Here is a 23,780-nt window from a genome sequence, read left to right as displayed (position 1 = left end):
TTAAATATCAATGTCATTCCTCCCTACAGCTACATTTACAGAGGCACCACAGAAATTGAAACACTTGAAACATAGTGTTTTATTATGTGAAACTTTTTAAAGAATCACATGATTAAAGGCAGGAAAAACATTTTAATTCTGGGTAAAAGCTGCAGAGTTTTCACCGCCGCCTACCACTTCTCATCTCTGCAGGAACCCCATTAAGTTTCAGTTAAAAAGCTGCTCTTCAGACCCTGCAGTGCATCGTCTCATCATTAATGATACACCAGACTGCACATTAGTGATTCAATTTGCTCTAAATCCTGAGCTGCCGTGTTAATTTTGTAGTTCTGAGAATCACAGGCCGTCCTCTAGGCAGTTTTAACGCAGTCAGAGACATCTACACCCCTCGTAGAAATCCTGCGCCGTTAGTCGCCTGGCTGTGAGACCACACCTGTTTTCTGGAACGCATGGCAGCTTCCTCCAGCGTCTCGGCTGCCTCGAACTTGCCCTGCCGCCTGTAGAGGGCGCCCAGGTTCTTCAGGGTGGTGGTCACTGTGGGGCTGCAAAGACAACCAGCAGGAATCATGTTAGAAAAAGAAAACACCATCATAAACATATGACACAGATAAACCTGGATTGCAATCACAGTTTTGGCTCCAGATTTTTCAAGAGTTAAGGGGTTGTCTTCCTGTCAATAAACTAACTTTTCTAAATCTTATTTGTGAAAATTTACTTTAAAGAAATAACTGATAAGATGAGAGACGGTGGGTTTTAATCCAAATGTAGTGCACATTTTAACTGAATTTTTAGAAAATCAGTAAAGTACAATGCAATGTCTGTCAACTACTGTTTATTATCGTGGTTTAACCCTTTAAAGTTTGGCTTTAATGACTAATTCATACTATTATGAATTAACAGAGCTATTAATTTAAGGGGTTTTACATCTAAATGGTATTTTGTGTTAAAATTTGTTTCTGCAGCTCTTCATGGTGGTGTTTCATTGTTGTATCCATATATTTTTTGTAATAATACAGTGACTGCTGCACTCACCTTATTCTTATTCTTAACCATATACTTGCATTTACCTTACATCTACAGTATACACCAACTTTTTCCCATTTTCCAGGTGTACTTTATTTCAATGATTTAATTTATTGATTCAATTTATTTTCACTGAGCAATATTTCAAGGCTTTAATTTTCAGTGCCTTGCAAACGTTTGCTGTCTGTGATCATCCATTAACCCACCCACCGTTAACCACATGAACTGAAATGTACACCCGAACACTCATCACCATCACTACTGTATACACATATCTTCTATTTATGCTGTTTTCACTTAGTTTACTATTATTCCTGTGTGCAGTAAAAATACAACTGACAAATTTTTTTATGCTGGTGGTTAATTATTTATACTATATCTGCTCATCTTCCATTTTTAGTATTAATAATATTGCTGCTGAAACACTGGAAGTTTCCCAGGTGCGGGGCTTATAAAGGATTATATTTTCATGATCCTTTATCCTGCTCTAATTAGTCACGAAGCACACAGTTGGATTTTTCTTTACAATTTTTTTTTATATTACACCATTCCCTCTCTATTTCTGTCGCATCACAGCTCTGCTATGACTCATCACTGATCATTTTAACCTCATGTTCATGTTTAATGATATTCTCCAGTCACATAAGAGCACCAACTTTGCTTAATGTTTACTTTGTCATCAGTTAGTGGTGTGGAATTCTGTCTTTGACTCATGACTACACACTTTCCAACATATGGGGCAGCACACAACACCTGTGGTGTTTATTAGGGTGTTAATTATGCTAATTTAGAATCATCACAACATTATATATGCTCAGTTACACAGGTGGCATTTAGTCTATTTACACACATCATTTACAGCCTCATGTAGAGCGTCTGCAGAATCGGAAATGGCACAATTTCACAAGAAAAGTTCAGATCAAGTTAAGACACAAAGACCAAAATATCTGCTTGCGTGAGGTGACATCTGCTTGACAAATACTCATTATGTACATGGCAATGAAACAGAATTATCTATTAGAAAAAACAAAAAAAATGTTTTCATGTAAATACTGTGCAGTTGAGTAATCATTAGAGATTGTATACAGCTTATTCTTTCAAATCTACAAATATATTTTGCAGTGGATATACAGGTAATATGTAACCAGACATTTGACCAGTGCATCAGTGTTTCTTTCATCACTTAGAATCTCCAGTTGCTAGAAAACACAGAGCTTTTTCCATTGTTGCTCCAATCCTCTGGAACTCCCTCCCATCTTCTATCCAACACTGCTCCGACCTCAACACCTTTAAATCCCTTTTAAAAACTCATTTATTTAAGATTGATTTTAATGTTTAATTTTAATGTTTAACTGTTTTATATTCATATACTTGCCTTTTGCACCTGCTTTTTATCTGTTTTTAATGTGTTTGGTTTGTGTTTTTAAACTGCTGAATGTAAAGTGTCTTTGAGTTCTATGAAAAGCACTATACAAATAAAATGTATTATTATTATTATTATTATTATTATTATTATTATTATTATTATCATCATTATTATTATTACCTCCGCCAAGGAGGTTATGTTTTTGCCAGGGTTTGTTTGTTTGTTTGTCTGTTTGTTTGTTTGTTTGTCTGTCCGTTAGTGTGCAACATAACTCAAAAAGTTATGGACAGATTTTGATGAAATTTTCAGGGTTTGTTGGAAATGGGATAAGGAAGAAATGATTAAATTTTGGTGGTGATCGGGGGTGGGGGGGCCCACGGGGGGGCCCATTTCCAACAAACCCTGAAAATTTCATCAAAATCTGTCCATAACTTTTTGAGTTATGTTGCACACTAACGGACAGACAAACAGACAGACAGACAAACAAACAAACAAACAAACAAACAAACAAACCCTGGCAAAAACATAACCTCCATGGCGTGGGGGGGCCCACGGGGGGGGGCCACTGATCAGCCTTGGCGGAGGTCTGCGCTCTCCGAGTGCTTCTAGTTATTATTATTACTCCTCAAACTCACTGACCTGTCTACTTTACATGCTTTGTACCAGCCTCCATATTCTCCAAAAGGCGAGCCATCCTTCTGCTTCCCCTACAAGATAAAAAAACATAATGTTCAATTTACAGTAAAAGTGCTTCATGTATTCACTACATATGTATACACACTGACTGAGATGTGAAATTACTCATGCAAAGTCCAAAATGAACCAATTGCTGTCAGTAGCTTTAATACTATCAGAGGAAAACATGAAGGGGTGTTTAGTGGAGGGATTACAGCAGGGAACGGACCTGTTAAACATGTGTCAAACCATGACAAAATTAACTTCTACCCGCTGGGGACATGATCATCACCAAAACTGTAAGATTAACACTGCTCTCAGCTAATTGAACTTGTTATCAAGAGCACATGTACCTGATAAATGTATGTGTCACAATTAAGAATGGGATGTGAGATCTGGTTCCAAATCATCCACAAATAAAGATGACTCCAGGGACAGATAAACTGTCTCGAACCTAAAAACTTCAAGTGATGGTAGAAATACCACGTATATGATGAAATGTCTTTATGTATCATGGAAAATTCCAGGAGTGTCATGTATTGGACGCTCTACACTGAAGAGGAACCGTTTCCCAAACCCACCATTACCCGATCATTTCACTCCGTGTCCTACTCATTTTAGACTACAGTATCTGTTTTCAAGCCTCCCACACAACAACCTTGGAGCTTGGATCATTCAATAAGGAAGGTTTGCTTGGTTCTTTGTGGTGTTTTCTATTGCAGAGATTTGAACCATGAGTCACCCACACACTGTTACAATGCTCATGTAAATGCTTTCCTTCGGTACCATCATACAGTCCTGGAAAAACTTATTAGACCACCCCTTGTTTTCTTCAATTTCTTGTTCATTTTAATGCCTGGTACAACTAAAGGTACATTTGTTTGGACAAATATAATGATAACATCAAGAATAGCTCATAAGAGTTTAATTTCAGAGCTGATATCTAGCCATTTTCCATGTTTTCTTGATAATAACCAAATCACTTCAGTTCTTACATCAATAGCTACGGCATTGTACTGACAAAAACAGTGCTTTTAGGCAATCCGTGTTTTCTTTTCTGTCTGTTTTAGTCACATGATACACACAGGAGTTAGTACTTGATTGCATAACCATTGTTTTTGATTACTTTTGATGGTCTTAAAATTTTTTCCGTGAACGATGTACAGATAAGACGGCACTTTAAAATTTCATTGTACTTGTTACAATGACAATAAAGATATTCTATTCTATTAGTGCACCCTTCACTCATTGACACCCAAGACAGTTATGAGTTATTTGAAAAATAAATAAATAAATAAAAAGTAATAACTCAAGGGAATCAAGTGGTTCAAGGGTCTACATAATGTCAGCAGTTGCAAATAACATGTTTGGGATTGATTTCAGAGTGATTTAATGGACGACAGCACCACATACAGCCAATCGCACTACATCTAAATTGACAGTGTCACATCGAACATGCTATGTAAGCACTGCATGAAATTTGATTTAGCTTTACCTTATTCTTATTCATTAGAATATGAATAATAAAACAGCTGAAAAAATTGGTGCTGTTCATTTTTCAATGCCGCAGAGCAGAGACGATACTAGTCTACTTCATTACTGATCCCAGTCCTATGTGGATGAAGTAACCCTGCATAGTCTATTGTGCAACGAACATCAGCAACTGGTCATTAATATTAATTCTGAGGCTCTGACACAGCAGCAGTGTACAGTTAATGGCATTAATGCTGTTTACAGAACATCATGGTTCAGTGGCGTGGATGGTCACATCATATATAGTTTGGTTGTTGTTATTTGCATTCATGGTGTTTATTATTAATGTCGTATTCTGTTCTGTTTCTACACTGTGTCCAGACTCACAGGTATTAGAATACTTGAAAACTGACAGACAAAAGGGTGAGAAATTCAAAAAACTGTTTTGATAAGATTAATCCACTTAACACAGTTTTAATTAAGTAGTGAATGAAAGATTTTCTCTGTATTGACATGTAATATTTTAAGTCACGACAAGGTTTTAGGGATATTAACATTCCAAATCACTTAACACTGTTAGAAAGATTGACACATAAGGATAAACAGACATGACTGATGACCAGAAGGATTTAACTGAGCAGCAGGGGTCTTTGAAACCCACCTTGCTTTGTTCCTCTCTCTCCTCAGCATGCATCCATATTGGTTTGTTCTCATCTGCAGAAAACAAACACAGTCGTCAGACAGACATAAAACAGCAGTGACATTTATTTTATGTAGACTGAATGAGTCTGAGGGAATGGGATTATTTCTCATCCGAAAGGTTGTTTTTGTTTACGGCTGTGGCCTCCGCCAAGAAGATAACAGTAGGCTGAAAATATTAACCTTCACATGAGAAGCAGGGATTTGGAAAGAGGTCTGAAAGTCTGTGTGTGCCTGGTGTGCTTTATTCAAGTCATTTTGGATTTCAGTAAAGTGATGAGTGCTTGTTGTCGTACCGTCTACGGAGCCAAACTCCCTCTCATGAGCCCGGGTAAGTATTTCTTTGTACAAGGTCTCAGCCTGCTTGAACTTGCCCTGCTTCAGGTAACAGGATGCCTAGAAGTTTAAAAGATAAATTAGTTACTTAATCAGTGTTTTTCAACCTTGGGGTCGGGAACCCACGTAGGGTCGCCTGAAATTTCTAGTAATTGATAAAAAAAAAAGAAGAAAGACTAATAAAAAATATATGGTGAGTTGAGAGAGACAATCACAATACATAAAAGACACGACAAACTGTGAAGCTGAAACTGAAGCACTGTGGTACTGTTTATCTTTCAGATGTTCTTTGTGGTCGGTTTCAGATGCTGCAGCTCTTTCATAATTCATTGTTTGAGTTCTTGTTTGTTCAGTATTAATTGTCAGCCTTGCAAATACAAGCTGGACTGACTGTACGTATCCTGACCAAAGAAAATGAAATTCTCACTTTGTGCAGTAATCTACACCTGGCTTTTCTGCCTCCGTCCATAATAATATACATTATATAGTCTAAATGTCATCTAAAATTAACGTTTATTTGCAACGTAGTGTAGCAAACTATTACATGATCAAAAACAATTTAATTTAATCAACAGAAATTTATGATATTAAAATGGGGTCACAAGCCAAAAAAGGTTGGGAACCGCTGTATTTAATTCATAATAGAGGAGAATTTCATAAAAGACCCCTGAGTAAAAGAGCAGCAAAGGTTAAACTCTGAGGGAATCCACTATGCAAAGTCACAGACGCGCATTAAACTTTAATAACAGGTAATATAAATGTCATACTCAGATGTCAAAGGTGACATACAGTCAGTGTCGATGAAAACTTTACACTTGATTTTTTTTTTTTTTTGCGGGAGCTTAATAATTATATGTTTTCAAATCAGTTCTGCTTTGATTTATTGGCTGTACAATTCTAAATATGAAATTTAATGAATGAATTTAATGTATTTATTGTATGATCAAGGCCAAAAAATTCAAAACACAACAATTGAAATAATAAAAAATACAAAATTGAAAATCACAGCAGTCAATATCTGGTATGAGCACCATTTGCCTCGACACACAGGTTGTCCAACGCCTTCTCATCGAATGCCCCAGAAGTCTGATATTGTCCTGGGGGATGTTCTGCCACCCCTGCTGCAAGGCTGTCACCAACTCCTGGCCATTTGTTGAACTAGAAGTGCGTCTGGATACACGTCATCCCAACTGATGCCAGAGATGCTCAGTAGGTGACAGATCAGGCCAAAAGGCTGGACCATGGCTCCAGGCCGACTGTAGTGACCTGAGCAGTGTAGGACCGTGCATTATCCCATTGTAGGATACAGATTTCTGAGTGGTCAATGTGGACCCGAGGCACGGTGACATTGAGTCTTGAATACTGAATAGGCATGGCGTCATTCTTTTTTCTTTTTTTTTTTTGTAACAAACCTCCACAAGCGATATAGGACGGAAATTAAAGAAAATAACAATCACGGCAAATACATTTCCACTATATATATATTTATATATATATTTATATATATATACATATATATATATATATATATATATATATTATATATATATATATATATATATATATATATATATATATATATATATATAATCTAAGTTTATAGGTATAAGCTATTCTTCACTTTTGGGGGCATTTTACAGACAATATCAGTCCGAGGATTGCAAGTAAAGGATTGGCTCTGACCACTGAGGAAAATCACCTTATCCATTTTTAAGCCAGTCACATGGCAGCTGGAGCGTCGTAAAGGGGGGGTAAACATGACAAATTCATGGGGCCCATAGAGCAGTGGAGGGGGCCCAGTGGATATAGGTTAGAAGTTGTGAAAATTTTGTGTAAGGTCCGCTGTATAATGGAGGCGCAGAAGTCAGGAGTCGGACATTGAAAGCATGTTAAGTTTCACTTTTGTTTCACGCCACTGTTAGTTACGTTAGTTATGGACCGCACCGTATATAACTGCTGCCCTTACCCCACCTACACCCCCCCACCACCACCACCACCACCACCACCACGACCCCACCCCACCCCATACACAGGAGGTCAAAAATTGTCACGATTCAGTGGTCATCAACATGCCTTGAGCTGTTACAATTAACTCAGCCAGAAATCATCGCTCAAATAAGTATTTATAAAAAACAACAACAAAAAAATAAGTGTAAAGTTTTCATTGATGCTGAGTAGTATGAATATATACCCACATTCCTCCAGCAGTATTACTTCATTCTAACAGTACCAATCCCACTGTGTGCACTGACCAGGTTGTTCTTGGTTTTGGCCACATTAGGGTCATCAGGGCCCAGTTTGGTCTGGTAGATCTCCAGCGCCCTCATGTAGTAGTACTCCACCTCCTCGTACTTGCCCTGGTTCTGACACAGCAGGGCCAGGTTGTTCAGCTGCTTGGCCACATCTGGGTGGTCCTTCCCCAGCACCTGGGAGGGAAGGCAGCAGGGACAGGGCAGGGTTAAAGCAACAACCAGGAACATCAAACAAAACATGTTTTAGACAACGACCTGCGTCTGGTGTACGCCATTTGGTGGGAGACGTTGGCAGCAGCCTTTAGCCAGGTGGTGGAATCTAAATATTTAACATGTGTTTCTATTTAGAACGAGGAAATAGAGGAAGCTACCGATTCACATTCTTAGAGCAGTCTTTGATCCACAACTCAAATATGTCACGAAGACATCAAAAACTGTGTGTTCACACAATTGAGGCACTACTTTCCCACTCTCAGGAAGTCCAGTAATTTACATACTTTATGATTCCCACTCATTATTCCAGTAGATCGAGCTCAGATATCACCATCTACAACTTGAAAATACCTTCATACAGTCAGCCACTGAAAATAATGGACAAAAATCAGTTCGATCACAGGCATTACCATCCCTGTTTAGGTTAATTTTTGTTTTTCCTTAAATTAGTCTTCAAACTACGGTTTAGAAGAAACAGTAGAGTTCATTTTCTCACATCAATAAACCTGACTATCATTTTTTCTTTAGTTTTTTAACCTAGAAAATCACTCGTCAAAATGATGTTCTTGATGCAAAGGCATGCAGTTTATTTTCATATTAGAGTAAAGAAAACATAAAATACTTTTTTTTTTATAAATTACTCAAAAACGATTGATCAGTTAACAAAATAGTTTGTGATTCATTTACATACCTAATCAATCAATTGGATAATTTTTGGTGTTTTTTTTTTTCTTTTCTTTGAACCTTAGTGCTCTTCTGTTTAATGTCCAGGTTTCTGTACTTCTTGTAGTGTCTCATCTCACAGTGTCGTCTTGTGTTGTGATCTTTTGTGTTATAATCTTTTGCAGCTACTGCGACTCTGCACACAGGACAAACAGGTTTATGCACATATACAGATTTTCACCTTTCACTTGGTCATTTCTAGGAGGAAGGTCAGTGAAACTTACTGCTTGCTGGCCTTGGCTGCTGTGACCACTGACTTGCAGTGCATTTTGGGATCTGTAGTATCAGTGGTGCATTGATCAGATAGGTGGGTAAGTTCTAAATACACATAACACACAATCTCGCAGGTCAAACAAAATTTCACCATCGGCCAGATTTGGCCCACAGGCCTTGAGACTGACACGTGGTCTACAGCTACTGTATGTGGAACAAACTGCAAACAAGGACTTTCTGCTACGACCGTCCCCTGTGCACACAGCCAAATGTGGCAGCCAGAGAACTTTAAAAGTAGATGTGTTGGCAATAATCTGGATGTGAGTGTATAAGCTTTCCCAGTGTGCTGGGAAGGTCTAACGCCATTAGAGAGTCAAAGAGTGGCAAGCGTGAAAGAGATCCAAAGGGATCATTAGAGGTGGACAGAGCCAGAAAACTGCAGTGTGAGGTTTATCAGAATGACCGACCACTAAAAAGAGGAGGTCAGAAGGGGAATGAGAGAAAATAAGGAAGGAAAAGGAGAGGATCCTGGAAAAGGAAGCACAAGAACAAATTCAGAGCGGACAGAGGAAGAAAACGAAAAAAGAGAAAATAAGATAAAGTTTGAAGAACTCAGCACTTTTAGCTGCTCAGTGTGAAATGCATTAATAAAGACACTGGGGGACAGGGATTTTATAGAGAAACAACAGCTTGTTGTTTATTGTTTATTTTTGGCTTCAGTATTCTGCAGTTTATGTCTGTGGGAGGCCTGAGATCAAACATCTGCAGTAATATGGGATCATCTGCCTCGCTGTTGGAGACCGACAGCCTCTGTGTCACATCCTCAGGATGAGGTAAAGCCATCTACCTATTCCCCTCCACCTCCTCTGCATCACACATCTGACAGCTTTCCTGTAAACATTGTTAGGTGAAAAAGGATTGCCATAAGCCACATAGAGAGCCAGGGTCAGTGTCGCTGTGGAATTGATCATGTTTATTGATGGGTCTGAAAAGCCTTCAAGCGCTACAGATACAGATGACGTTTCTAGGAAGCTCTGGAACTGAAACACTGCTTTACAGCCTTAAACAAGTAAATGAATACAACATGAATACAATGTGATACCTAGTGTTGGTGTTGTGTAAGAACAACAAAGGTAGGCGTTTACTGGGGGCTTTAGGTTTTTCTAACTTCCCATGTGACTCTAATGCCTTAATGCCTGAGTGTTTCTTGTAAAATCAGGCAGTGGGATTCAAAATGACATTTTTTGACATTAAGTTCTAATCCAGATCTGTGAAAACAGTACTTAAGACATTTTACAGCTTAAAATTGATTTTTTACGCTTTTTAAAGAACTGTGTAAATCCTGCTTTATCTTAATGCCTCTGTTACTGTTGGCATTTTATCTCAATGCTCTTTGAAATTGTGAATTCTCTAAGTGTGTGCCTTGCTCTACAACAGGTGCTCATTTTATCTTACTACATGCATTTTATCTCACAGGTTAGCAAGAGTATATGTCCATATTTTCTCTGACACTTCCCTGAATTAAGTACTGATTTCATTGTCAATACTCTAACTCTTTGCAGTTAATTTTTTTATATATGTACACTAAATTTTATGCATCATGACAAATGTATAAAGTCACAGTTTGAATATTTTTTTAGATTAGATTTTCTACATCAAATCTGCTTTAATACAAAAGCATTTATGGTTCTAGAGCGAATAAACTTTATTATATACAGTACCTGAATGTCAGCGGGACAGAATGTGACTAGAATATAAGCTGTGTAAATATCTTGTACATTGCCTTAACCTCCTGAGACTCAGGAAATGTCAGCAAAGTACAAGCTTTTTTTGTTTTTTATTAAATAAGTGCCTATATTGGAAACATCATGATGCAACAGATTTTTCAGATGCAGTTTTTAAAATTTTTATGGAATGTCCTTTGTAGTGGACAGTTTTCTTTTCTTTTTTTTTGTATAAAGTTGTGAAACTCTTGTCCACAAATGTGGACAGAAAACCCATAGCTGGGTCTTATGAGGTTAAGAGAACTAATTCATTTATAGAGTTCAGCTGAATTATTAATGACAAAAGTATCAGGATGACTCATATTAACCGTTATTCATAATTTAATCACTTGGATGAGTTGGAGAAAAAAAATCGTCTTTTCCCATAAATGTACTTCGTAAATATTTAGAAATCTGTGCTGCAATCATTGATGCCTTCCAAACTCAGTAAGAAGTTGAGCCTTCCTGAGCTTCTAGAGAAAGAAAAGAAAAAAAAAAAAGAACAAATCCCCCTGATTCAGCAGCTCTGCCAGTGCCACTCTGCACTTCCCCGCCTGTGCAGGGAAACTTGGTGGCAAATCTTCTGATTTCAGTGAGTGCATTATCGTCTGAGTTTAAGTAACTTAAAAAGTAAGAAGGAGAAGAAATCTCTCAGCTTAACTAAAGCTGACGTCTCATTCTCAGAGGAGGGAGGGTTTGTTGAGAGGGAAGAGCTGAGGACAGATTGCAGAATAGTCACTAAAAAGTGTCCTCTGCAGTTTCAGGAATGCGGGGCAGCAAAACACCCAATTTAATGTGAGATGAAATGTCCACTGATATACATTGGCTCTGAACAATAAAGAGCGACAGGGGTGACTGGCTGACAGAAACCACCAAGTCAGCAAAACAGGCTGAAAAAGTGAAAATAAAACTTTGATTAGAGGTATTTAAGGGTCAGTGCTGTTCTTTAACATTCTACTTGACTGTATTTTCATTTTGAGGGGCACTGTGCATGTTTATTTGATAGGAACAACAGGGAAGGTAGATAGATAGATTTCCTGATGCTAATTTTTTCTTGTCCTTATATCTAATGTTAGCCAGCTTGGCCTTCCTCCTAACCTCTTTCTGCAGCTCCATCATTCTGACTGTCACCTTGCAGAGAAATTTTTTTTCTTTTCCACCAAACAGGCTTTCATGTCCTTAGTGATCCATTTTGTATTGTTTGGGTGGACGGTTACCTGTTAAAGTTTGGGTGACATTTTCTTCACAGAACATAATGCATGAGGTGAGTACATTAGAAAGCATGCTAAAATCATCCCCACAGTCATTAAAATGTACACCCCAACCTATCAGCATAAAACAGCCCCAACAGTGTCTCAGACGCATCCTCATTCCACATCCTAATGTTTTTTGTGATTATCTTTAACTGTGACCTCTATTTTGGCAGCAGCAGGATGACATTATGGTCTGAAAGGCCTAAAGGTGGACGTGGTTTTGAGATGTATGCCCCAGGTATAGTATAAAAGCACAAGTCCAGATGATGAAGATGAAAAACTAAAAAAATAGGACCAAGGGTCCTGTAGTCCAAAGGCATATTTGAAGCAATTAATTGACATTCGTTCGACCTTTCAAGGTCAGTCAAGCTCAAAGGTCATGGTTTCCTATTATAAACCAAAGGGGATTTTTAAAATTTCAAAAATTCATAAAAAATTCAATATTTCCCAATTCTTTGAAGAAACTTGGTAGACCTTACCCCAGAGATGCTCCGCAACAATTATCAAGTCATTCTGACTGATGGTTTCAGAAAAGAGGATTCTTCAAAAATTGTATATGGACGGACAACAGACAGACAACAACCGATACCAACAGTCCATCAGACCTTCTAGACAAATGTATGTAAACATTTGACTAAAAAATTGAGATTACCAGATCCCAGGCTGGATGAGATGATGTGTTTGTAGGCTTTCTAGTGTAGGCTACTCTTCTATTCATTACAGCAGTGCTTCACAGTCTGAAGGCTGTTTTATGCTTACCACGTCAGCAAGCTGCACGCGGTTTCACACGGGCAACTGACGTGATTTTCACACCCACGCCCCTTTGTGTGGCTCATCTGAAGCAGAAACTTTCCACTTTGCGCACCTCAGAAAATTTGTAAGAGACGTGCGGACAACATGGCCAACATTCAGGAGCTCCTGGTGGTAGAAGTACAGAAGTACAGGCACTTGTATGATTCGTCACACCGGGACCACTATGACAGCTGTATGGTGAACAATTCATGGGGGGAAATTGCAGCTACAGTTGGCAAAGAGGAGGAATGGGCAAGAAAAACCTGGAAAAACATTCGGGACAGATATGTGAAGGCAAAAACGACCGTCAAAGGGAGAAGTGAAGACCCAGGGGGGGAGCCCAAACGACCCACGGATTCTGAGAGAGTTGAGCTGGCTCTCAATTTTCTTCTTCTCTAGTTTTTTACTGTGATAGACGTGCGTTTGTGGCACACTGCCCCCTGCAGTTTGGGAATAGATGCCGCACGGAGCCGCCCGGAGTATAAAAGCACCACGCATACTCTTGTGCCGACTCCCCACGTCTATTTTCTGCACGTCACGTTCGTGCGGCAAGTATAAACCAGCCTTGAGTATTTCACTCGCATTTGCATCTAAAAATAGATGTTTGTGAACAGCAAGATGTATTTAGGAGCATATGTGCAAGAAGATGAAAACAATTGCTACTTGTCATGTCAAAGGTCCCTCTAAATACCAATACCAGTTAAGCGGGTGGGGTTAGCTGGGAACAAAAGCAAAATATGCAACATTTAAGTCATTATCTCAAAAGAATGTGTCAAAAACTGCTGTTTAAGAAGTTCAGCTGTGAATAGACTAGAGGAACCGCTTATCCACGCTACAGAAAAAAAATTATATCTTGAGTCTAAACAGACTGAAAAGACTTGTTTTGGTTTAGAACTAAAAAGAATGACTTTTTTCATGTAAAGTATACAGTTTAGACAGAAGACAATGTCAGCTCTAATGAGAAAAGGTCTTGCTGGTGCGGAAGAGGGACATAAAAATAGAATGCAGTCATTTCTAAATTTACAGTGACTTGCATAAGTCAATTTATCCAGGTTTTCTGTCCTTTTTATGTCCAAACAGCCCTTTATGCATGGAAATTCCTCCAGATATCATGACTGTTTTAATTCTGAGGGTCAAATATGGATTTGAAGGCCATTGTTACCTCCGCCAAGGAGGTTATATTTTTGCCGGCGATGGTTTGTCTGTCTGTGTGCACGATAACTCAAAAAGTTAAGGACGGATTTGGATTAAAATTTCAGGAAATGTTGATACTGGCACAAGGAACAAATGATTAAATTTTGGTGGTGATCGGGGGGGGGGGGCCCTGATCTGCCTTGGTGGAGGTCTGCACTCTCCGAGTGCTTTTCTAGTTTTTAAAGTTTTCAATGATTTTCTCACACATTTGAGGGTAAACTGGAGAAACTCAGCCCATTTTTGCTCCTGAAGGGCTAGACCCTTCCCAGCTTTGGTGCCAAAATCACAACTATGTTCAGCTTTTAGAAATCATATCACTGTTCTAAGTTTTTACCATGTTACTCGTCCTAAATTACACCAGTTTAATATCTGATAGTGTATTTACAAATCAAATGAAACTGACCCAACAAAACATCTTATCTATTCACTGTCTGTGATGAAAAAACTCCAAGAACATTTAGAGACCACTGCTTGTTATCTTTATGTGCAAACTTTCTTTCTGTCTCGGGGTTGCATTTTGTACCAGAGAGAATTTAAAACATAGGGCACTTTTTATGTTCAACTAAATTCAAGCATTTTGCTTATAAATGTCTCCTCATATCATTTCACAGAGGGAAAAATGTTTTATTTGATACTCTTTCATTCCGCCTCAGAAGTTCTTTATACACTCATGCATTTTTAAATTTGGGAACTCATGTTTCTTGGGGGGGGGGGGGGGGGGGGGGGATAAATGTCAAGTCCTGATTTACTATAGATATTAATTCATTTAAATCCAGTTGAATGATGTTTGAGCCTCAGACTGCAGCATCTACAGCAGCAGAAGTCCTGCTCCTGAACATTTCACCACATTTTCAGGTTTTACTGGTGGGAGGAGGGGTTTGTTTTTACTGTGTGACCTCTTCATACCAAAGTAGGACAGACGATTTGTGTTAAAGAGAAGTGAAAGTGAAAGGCTGGTGAAAAAAAGCAGGAAGGTCCATCATCTGAGTCAGACTCGTCTTACATCTGTCTAAATACTACTGGGATTTTCATCTTCAACCCACCTTTTCTCTGATCTCCAGTGCTCTCTTGCACAGCGGCTCTGCTTCCTTGTACTTTCCTCTTTTCCCATACAGGACAGCCAGGTTATTGAGGGTGGCAGCGACCTGTCAGGGCCAAAAAGACATCAACAAATGAATGTTTTTTCAAGCTCCCATCTTCACCCATGTGCAACCACAACTCTTCACCACAGTGGCGTGTAGAGCCTATGATCTGGTGAGTGAATAAAGAACAAGGAGGAAGACGACGTGCGGAAACAGGAAGTGATTATGGCGGGCTGTAATTTGATCTCAATCTGTCTGGATGATGAATCTCCATCACGTGCACCCAGGAGGAGGCAGACCACAGAGACGCCTGGAGGTGATCTGTGATTCAGGCCAATCTCTGATCTCCATGTGGAAAGGGAGGGAGGGGAGGGAGGGAGGGTGAGGTAACTGGAGGAAGGGGGAGTTCATTCAGGAAAACCAGAGCGAGACATAGCACTGTGACAGAGAAGGAGACCAAGGGAAAGGAGACAGGAAATGAATCAGGGGGGAGGGAGAAGAGACAGCTTCTTCAAAGTCTGCACTGTTTCATGGATAATGTGTCCAGAATATTTTATGTAAATTATCACTGAGGCCACAGCTTCTCTAAGAAACCACCAGTTTCAAACAATACACTCCCACAAATGGTGACAATATTATCAAGATAAAGGGCTGCACAAAGTACCATTTTGGCATCATCAGCGCAAAATGGGTCACATTGTAAGACATACAATGTCAACTTTTTGCAACAAAATGGATCATTTGGACCAAAAACTTTGTGATGAGTTATATAATGTAACCAGTCTCACTTCCCTTCAAATGCTCTCTTTTGTTAAGTTCATTAGTACCAATTGCACTGCATTAAACAAAGCATGTGTTGCACTGCTAAACTACCTTTTAAATATTATTACCAGTGCAGATATATTCCCCTTGAAAAAAAAACACATGATCATTCTAGCACAAGTCTTTCCAAATAGACCTGTCAAATCCTCAGAGAAATATATAAATCAGATAAAAAAAAACAATGCATTGTCTGATTTTTCCAGTGCCAAGGGTCCATAAATCTAACATTCTTTTCACTGACATTGGATAAAAAGGGGATTATGTCGGTTTATATATATTTCTGTCTAACCTGCATTGTTCTGGTATGAGTCAAACTTAAAAGTGTGGCTTTAACATGTGAAATGTTCATGGCTGATCTTTCACAGATCAGGTTTAAGATCAAGTTGACGCTTCTTTCCAATCATCTAGTCATGCTTGTCAGACACTGAAACTTGAGGATCAGTGAGCAAGGGAACAATCATTTGCTTTCTGTCTCTGAAATGCAGTTGCATTGAAGCCACCCACTCATCTTTTTGTGGCTCTTAATTATTTCCATGTGGATCTCTGACCTTGAACATCTCCAACGTCAGTTCATGAAGCCAACAGTGTGCACTGAATTAACCCGAACTATGACAAAACCCTGACGGGAGTGGTGTCTTCCAGGATGACAAAGCCTCCATCCATTGGGCCCCTGAATGGTTTGAGGAAAACAAAATCATGTGATCATACAGGGGTTGGACAAAATAATGGAAACACCTTCACCTCAAGATGATAATGCCCCAATCCATACAGCTAGAACTGTTAAAGAATGGCATGAGGAACATTCTAATGAAGTTGAGCATCTCGTATGGCCGGCACAGTCCCCAGACCTCAACATTATTAAGCATTTATGGTCAGTTTTAGAGATTCAAGTAAGACGTCGATTTCCACTGCCATCGTCTCTAAAAGAGTTGGAGGGTATTCTAACTGAAGAATGGCTTAAAATTCCTTTGGAAACAATTCACAAGTTGTATGAATCAATACCTTGGAGAACTGAGGCTGTAATTGCCGCAAAAGGCGGACCTACACCATATTAAATTATAGTTTCTTGATTTTTTAAGGTGTTTCCATTATTTTGTCCAACCCCTGTATGTTGTGGCCTTCAGAATCACTACTCACTCAAACCAAATGAACTATGGGAGATTTTAGAACCAATGTGTTAGACATTGCTCACAACTCCATGCTTCAAAACTAGAGAAGAACAACACTTTTTTTCCCCAATTTCTTTCTGACTAGTTCTGATTTTCTCTTTTTAAAACTATTATTCACAGAGCATATTATTAAATTACTTTATATTTTCTCCAAATCTGAACCAGGTTATAGTGCTCATCCCTAGTAATAGTGGCAAGATGGCAGAACAACACCTTACTCAGACACTTTCTTGTTCATTCTTTAAATCCGTCACCTGCCTGTATGTATTATGTATAACACTCCACCTTCAATTGTCAGCTGGAGAGGTGACATTCCATATTTAACATTCCCATCCACCGGTTTCCACAGCCAGGAGTCGCCGCACAAGGCAAACAACTCTATCAGCCTCCGACTGGCAACAGGCCAGCCCACACTCTGACAGAGTGCAAACACGATGAACATGTGCAGCTGGAGGCGACGTGGATGAGGGTACAGCAGGTTCAGACTTCATTCAGTAACTGATAAAAGACAGCAAGCACAATGACGAACAGAATACACTGTTCTTCTTAATTTAGAACCTGTTTGTGTAAATGATGAAAGAAAAAAACTGAGAAATTAAAAAGTTAATAGAAGATGACTAAACTACAAGGCAGAGACAGTTTTAAGAACAAAAAATAAGGTGAGCAAGGGGGAATAAGAAGCAAAATCAGAAGACTGGGATTCATCATCGACTATGATTTTCTCTGATGGTTAAATCATTGAAAAATCACTTCCTTGTGGTAAAGGAGAATCAAGGCCCAGTGGAAGCCCGGGATTAGGACAGAAGTGGGCAGGGGGCTAACCTCGGTTTGATGGAGGTCCAGGCAGTGAAGACACCAGCCTGCTGGGGTTAACAGAGTTAGTCGACCTGCTGTATATTTACAGTCACACTGACAAACAGAGGTAATGGATCTGCATCCAGACCTGGGTCGATTATTTATCAAATCCACTGCTGATCATCCTGGGCTGCAGGGAGTATATTAGACAAATACATTACAAATGTTTGACACACCTAAATGAATTTGAAGATGTAGTAAAAAATGTATGAAGCAATTTTACAGAACAAAGATAACGCCTCTCAACAGGCTTTACTCTGACACGACGGTTTACTAGAGAAAAATCACCATTTCCCTGAGAATGATGTAGACATGACCTAAAGAACATTGAACTATGTTCTAAATTGGTGAAATGTTTCTTCTTTTTGCACTGATGCACCTGAAACATTCAGAATAAGCTGTTATACAGATGTTATTTCATGTTTAATAACATTCTGCACATTGTGATTTGTTGTGGAAAACATTTTATTTCTTTTTTACTTTCAGTTTTGACTCCAAGTCTTTTCCTAATATCATGTGAATTTACTGTAGCAAACAGAATCAAATAGATCAAACAACATTGGAACAAAATGACATAATTTACTATCTTGTGCATTACATGAATTTTACACAAAACTTTATCTGTTAAAAGAGTTGACGGCTCGGTAATAGGAGGGAAGTTCCTCAGACTTCCTTAACAATGAAAAATACCACCAAACTGCACTTTGGCTCAGGTGTTATTGTGGCTGTCTGTGTTGTTATATGTGTACCTGAAGGGGAACTGGGTAAAACATTTATTAATGAGGTTTATTGATCTCTGAGGGAAAAACCAGGACACTGCAGCAGCCAGAAATAGCTGCAGAGCAAATAGTAAAGGGTAATAACACTGAGAGAAAACACCAAATCAAATGACGGTAATGGCTCATTCTGCCAACATCAAAGTCTGACTAGAAGAAAAAACGACTGACCTTGCAGTCATTACCGCAAACAGACCTGATGCCCTCTTAATGTTCTTGTTCTGTGTTTGTGGTTAAATACAGTCATGGCCAAAAGTTTTGGCAATGACACAAATGCATTCTTTGGAACCTATATGCTACTATAATTTTTCTTCAATGTAATCAGAAATAAGTGGAATTTAAAAAAAAAAAAAAAAACTTGTGTCATTCCCAAAACTTGTGGCCATGACAGGACATTTTGAGTAATTATGTAATGTATACATGTAAGACAACAATGTCAATCCCTTTCAAATTTTAAGAATGTCATGAAATGTTATTGTCCTGCTCATCAAAAATATAGATGCAAATTCATCCGGGTGAAGAATTTACCATGAGAATATGCTTCTTTGTCCTTTAAATGAGCTAAATAAACCTCCTCAGTATTATCTCACCTACAAGCAAAACAGAACCAACTGCAGCAAACACAAACAACAAGGTGGTCCTTGACTGAAAATTCAACTACTGATGTAATGATTGGTAAAATGGCAACATCATTATATGTAAAGTGCTTGACTGAAAATATTACTTAAGATTAAATGTACAGTATGTAGTTTATGTTGCCACAGGTCTCTCAATCAGTCTGATAAGACATAGTTTTTAATGATAGATCATGAAAAAACTGATGAAAATCTATCTGGTGTGACTCAAGGCAATGTTTAAAGACATTAAAGTGTCATACTATGTTCAGTGATGTATTCAGGTCAAATCTTTACATTCTAATGAAATAGAAGTAAAAATTTGACTTTACGTTTTAAAAAATTACAGATTTGGAAAAAATCTGTATAAAGTTAACAAGCCTCTGATTTATATAACATAGGCCATGTTGTCTATAGATATTTTAAAGCAGAAATATTGCATATAATGTCTTTAAAGAGTAGTCCCAGAGCTCTAATGTCAAGAACATAAACTTATATCCAAGCTTGTGATGGCTAGCTTTCGCAACATCAAAAAAAGCTCACCCTCATCTATTTAAAAGAAAAAAACTCACATCTATTTCAGTTTCAACACAGACACAAATTTACATTGCTTATAAAAACAAAACCACAAGGATAAATGAAAGTAGAGTAGTGTAGAGAATGATGTACTCACAGCAGGATGGTCCCTGCCCAGAGTCTTCTCCCTGATGGCCAGAGCATCGTTCAGTAGGTTGGCTGCCTCCTTATATTTGTTCTGATCCCTGAGAGACAGATGCAAACAGAGTCAGATCCCAACAGACAGACACAAACACACAGAGAAAAGAAACATCAGCCATGCTAATAATTTCCACGAACAGCCCTTTCATTTCAGGTGACAGGATGGAAATAGTGTTCCTGCTGTTCCCACAGTCACAGAAGTCCTTCAAAAACAAGTCGGTCTCGTCCTTCATTCCCTTGGGGGGACTGAACCAAAGAGCTATTTCAAAGCTAAGATTTGTAGAAGTAAAAAAACATGGGTCCAACCCTGTTAAATGCTTGTGCAGAGCTTTTATGTGTCATTCTTTTGTGTGAGTCTACTTGAGCTGGGAAATTAACACCAGTCCAGTGTTGTTTCTGTACTATAAATCTTTGGTTGTGTCTCCAATGCCTGAATTCTCCACCTCTGTTGTAAAAAGGCATCCAGCTGTCATTCAAAGGTCCTAAAGAGATCAGCGACACAATGCTCTGAGGGAGGATTCTAAAGGATTTAGGAGACGTGCCAACACGTAAGGGCGACAACAAGAGGACATGCTGTACATACCATTATCATATCAGCCTCCCTGAGCAAAACAAAGCAACCAAAAGCATTTACAATGTGCAACAGCAATAAAGTTTTAGACACTGGTTCGATTTATATCTTATAGATCCTGATACGGTGTCCCTGGAGTCATTATGCGGGGTTCTATTCCACTGTGAAACCCTTCGAGAGCTTGTTAGTCAGTCCAACAGACTGGGAGGATTTACTAGCCCTACATGAAGTTTGTGTTGAGTTTGTGTTTTGCTTGGTGCTGATTGTTTTTGGTGCAGACTAATTGATGCATGTTGTTGCAGATGTTGCAGAAGAAAGCTGGTGCGTAGATAATAACCAAGTGTTCTCTACAAAGAAATTAGTGTACTATGGCCCTTATGCATGCAAGGGAGAAGGGTCAGAGCAATGGAGACAGCTAATGTCAACAAATGATCCCAGCACAAAACAGACTCTGATACAGACTTAGAATATTACTGCAATAAGAAGTCTTAGAATAAAACTTCAATAATTTCCCCCTGGGACTTGGGACAATAAACCTTCCATACTGAACCTTTGACCTGACTCTGTTCTTCACTCTTGAAGGTCCCATGAAATGCCACTAAAGCCATGGATCATCACAAACACTGCAGCTAATTTCAGTTGCATGGCAGAGAGAGATATTTATGTTTTCCAGGCTTTAGTGTAACTGCTAATCTAGATTTAAGTGTTAGTGGTGTCGCTTGTAGTTATTGTTTAAATCTATCATCAATGCACCATAAATGAATTGTACATAAAAGAATTGGGGGGAAGGTTTCCAAGTCACTTTTTCCAGCTTCTTTAAGTAATTGTTTTTTGTATTTTTTCTTGTATGAACATCAACTTTGGTACTTGACAATATTTTCTTATCAGTTCTCAGTTTGATCAACATGATCTTCTAATACATACAGGAAAATCCTGTACATGTATCGTATACATGCATCTTATACATAAAAATACAGTGCTATATGTGAATTTATTGTTTTGGAGGAAAACCTCTGCCTGCGTTGAGGATTTCCTGAGGATCAGGACTCTATTTTAGGAACAGCTAAAGTTCAGTGACAGGTCAGACTGACCTGTAAACCAGGGCGAGGATATTGAGCATGGTGGCCACATCAGGGTGGTCGTGTCCAGAGGTCTTCTCCAGGTCTTCCAGAGCCTGTTTGCAGAGGGGCACAGCCACCTCGTACCTGCCCTGGGAGGCGTACTGGATCACCAGGTTGTGGAGGGTCCTCAGACGGGCTGGGATCTCGTAACCTCCCTGCTGAGCCGCCGCTGCTGCAGCACTGCCATGAACTGGTTGAACTATAGGTAGACAGAGTAAACAGATTAAAAAACTTCAACTAGGAGTCATTCAATCAACTTCCTGTCTTAGTAATTTAGTCACTGAAATTATACACTGTTTTGCAATTTGAAAAATGCTTGCTATTCAAAATGTAGGAGTGTTATCATCATGATGTTTGAGTTGACAGTTAAATATCAAACAGATAAGATTAGTCAGAGTTATTAATCCCCTATAGGGATATGAATTTGCCACAAATAATACAAACAACAAATAATTACATTTCATTTACAAACATTAACAAACAATACAGACCTAACAATAAAACTCTATGAATCCACTCAGATATGATTATCAATTGGAAGATGTTACAAGTGTTGATTAAACCTGACCATGGCAGGATATAAGACCTGAGTTATTCAGCAGAAAACAAAACAATTCTAAGGGCTTAATTATCTTTTTCTGTTGATTTTATGCCATTGTGATAATATAACACTAATAACAGCTCAATAATACACATTACACATTTCCATATAACAGAACAAATAGAATATAATTCTATTTTGGTTTGCCTTATGGTCCTCACAAAATAGAATATAACTTAGAAAGAAATCACTGTTGATGAGAGGCACCCTATTCCAAGTAATCAATGTACTATGGCCAAAACAGAACTAAATACATGATGTTACTGTCAGTAGATGTTCACTGAAATGCAGTCGAATACTGCAGTCAGCAGAAGTACCAACAACTGGTAATTATGTAATGATTATGACAGGCTTAAAGAAATTAAAATGTATATATAAGTCATGTGATATGTAATAATAATGCCAATAACACAGGCTGGACATCAATGTCATGTATTGTGCAGTCAGTTCTAACATATGTGTTTCTACTTCCTATAAATGAAGCAAAATTTAAATCACAACAAACACATAGAGGGTGTCTGCTACCATATGCACCATGTACAAGATCATTCACACATAAAAAACGTCCTCATTCTGCTACAATGCACAGCAAATGTGGCAGCTTCTGTGTGATCCGTTTAAAGGGGTCAGCAGGACTGGACTGGAATGTCTCTAACGACAGACCGTCTGTCTGTCTGTCTGGAAATGTGTGTGTGTGTGTGTGTGTGTGTGTGTGTGTGTGTGTGTGTGTGTGTGTGTGTGAGGGTGGGTGTGTGTGTGTGTGTGTGTCTGAGTAAAAATGTACATGCGTGTGTGTTACAGAGGTCAGGAAACTACCTGATTAGGTTTCTTACTAAAAGCAGTCAGCTCTGCATTTACCCAGAAGGAGAGCCAGTGGGTTTGGGGAAGGAGCCGCCCACTGCAGTAATAACACAAACCTCAGAGAAGTGTCGCTACTTCCTACCAAGTGATACCAGGTGTTCAGCAGCAGAATGTTTCCAGATACGCTCATTACAGTGAAATGGTGACAACACATCAGGAATAGACAGAAATAGAAGATATACGCTCTTATGTAAAAACACAAACATCAGAAATTCACATGTATTTCAGTCCTGTGTAAAAGTCATGGTCCAAGATTGTGTTTGTTAGTTTAGTAAAATTCTAATGAGCACATATATGCATTTGCCTCTGTATTTAGATCCAATCTGTATATATGTGAAGTATGTAAAGCAGGACAAACTAAAGTTTCAGGTTAAAAACTGCTTCTATAACCCGAAAGTGGTCGTATTTAGTGTGATCTCCCTTTGCACTTCACATGACTTTAACCCTTTTGGTCAGATAATATGAGATTGATTTCATTAATTCTGATGTTTTACACCAGGTTTCATTCAACACATGTCAGATGTTTCTAATTATTTGTGCTGCTTCTTGTCATGGGGTCAGAGGCCACACAAAATAGTGACTTTAACCTTTAAAACCCATTTAGTTCAGTTTTTGT

At 38.6% G+C, this 23,780-nt stretch overlaps 1 protein-coding gene across 3 annotated transcripts in view; it reads right to left on the bottom strand.

Moving 5' to 3' along the window:
* Positions 1-23,780, bottom strand: part of klc1a (kinesin light chain 1a) — an 80,880-nt gene that overhangs the window by 22,816 nt on the left and 34,284 nt on the right. For all 3 annotated transcript variants that reach the window (XM_030125858.1, XM_030125859.1, XM_030125860.1), the window contains exons 5-12: positions 21,673-21,901; positions 19,967-20,054; positions 15,019-15,120; positions 7,825-7,998; positions 5,533-5,632; positions 5,199-5,251; positions 3,029-3,096; positions 434-542 (exon numbers count right to left, since the gene is read on the bottom strand). In XM_030125858.1, coding sequence (XP_029981718.1) covers positions 434-542; positions 3,029-3,096; positions 5,199-5,251; positions 5,533-5,632; positions 7,825-7,998; positions 15,019-15,120; positions 19,967-20,054; positions 21,673-21,901 — 923 coding nt within the window. The remainder of the gene's footprint in view (positions 1-433; positions 543-3,028; positions 3,097-5,198; positions 5,252-5,532; positions 5,633-7,824; positions 7,999-15,018; positions 15,121-19,966; positions 20,055-21,672; positions 21,902-23,780) is intronic.

This window comes from Sphaeramia orbicularis, chromosome 22 (assembly GCF_902148855.1).
Source record: "Sphaeramia orbicularis chromosome 22, fSphaOr1.1, whole genome shotgun sequence".
Taxonomy (NCBI): Eukaryota; Metazoa; Chordata; class Actinopteri; order Kurtiformes; family Apogonidae; genus Sphaeramia; species Sphaeramia orbicularis.
Note: the sequence above shows the minus strand (reverse complement) of the source record. Positions and strands in the feature narration are given on the sequence as shown.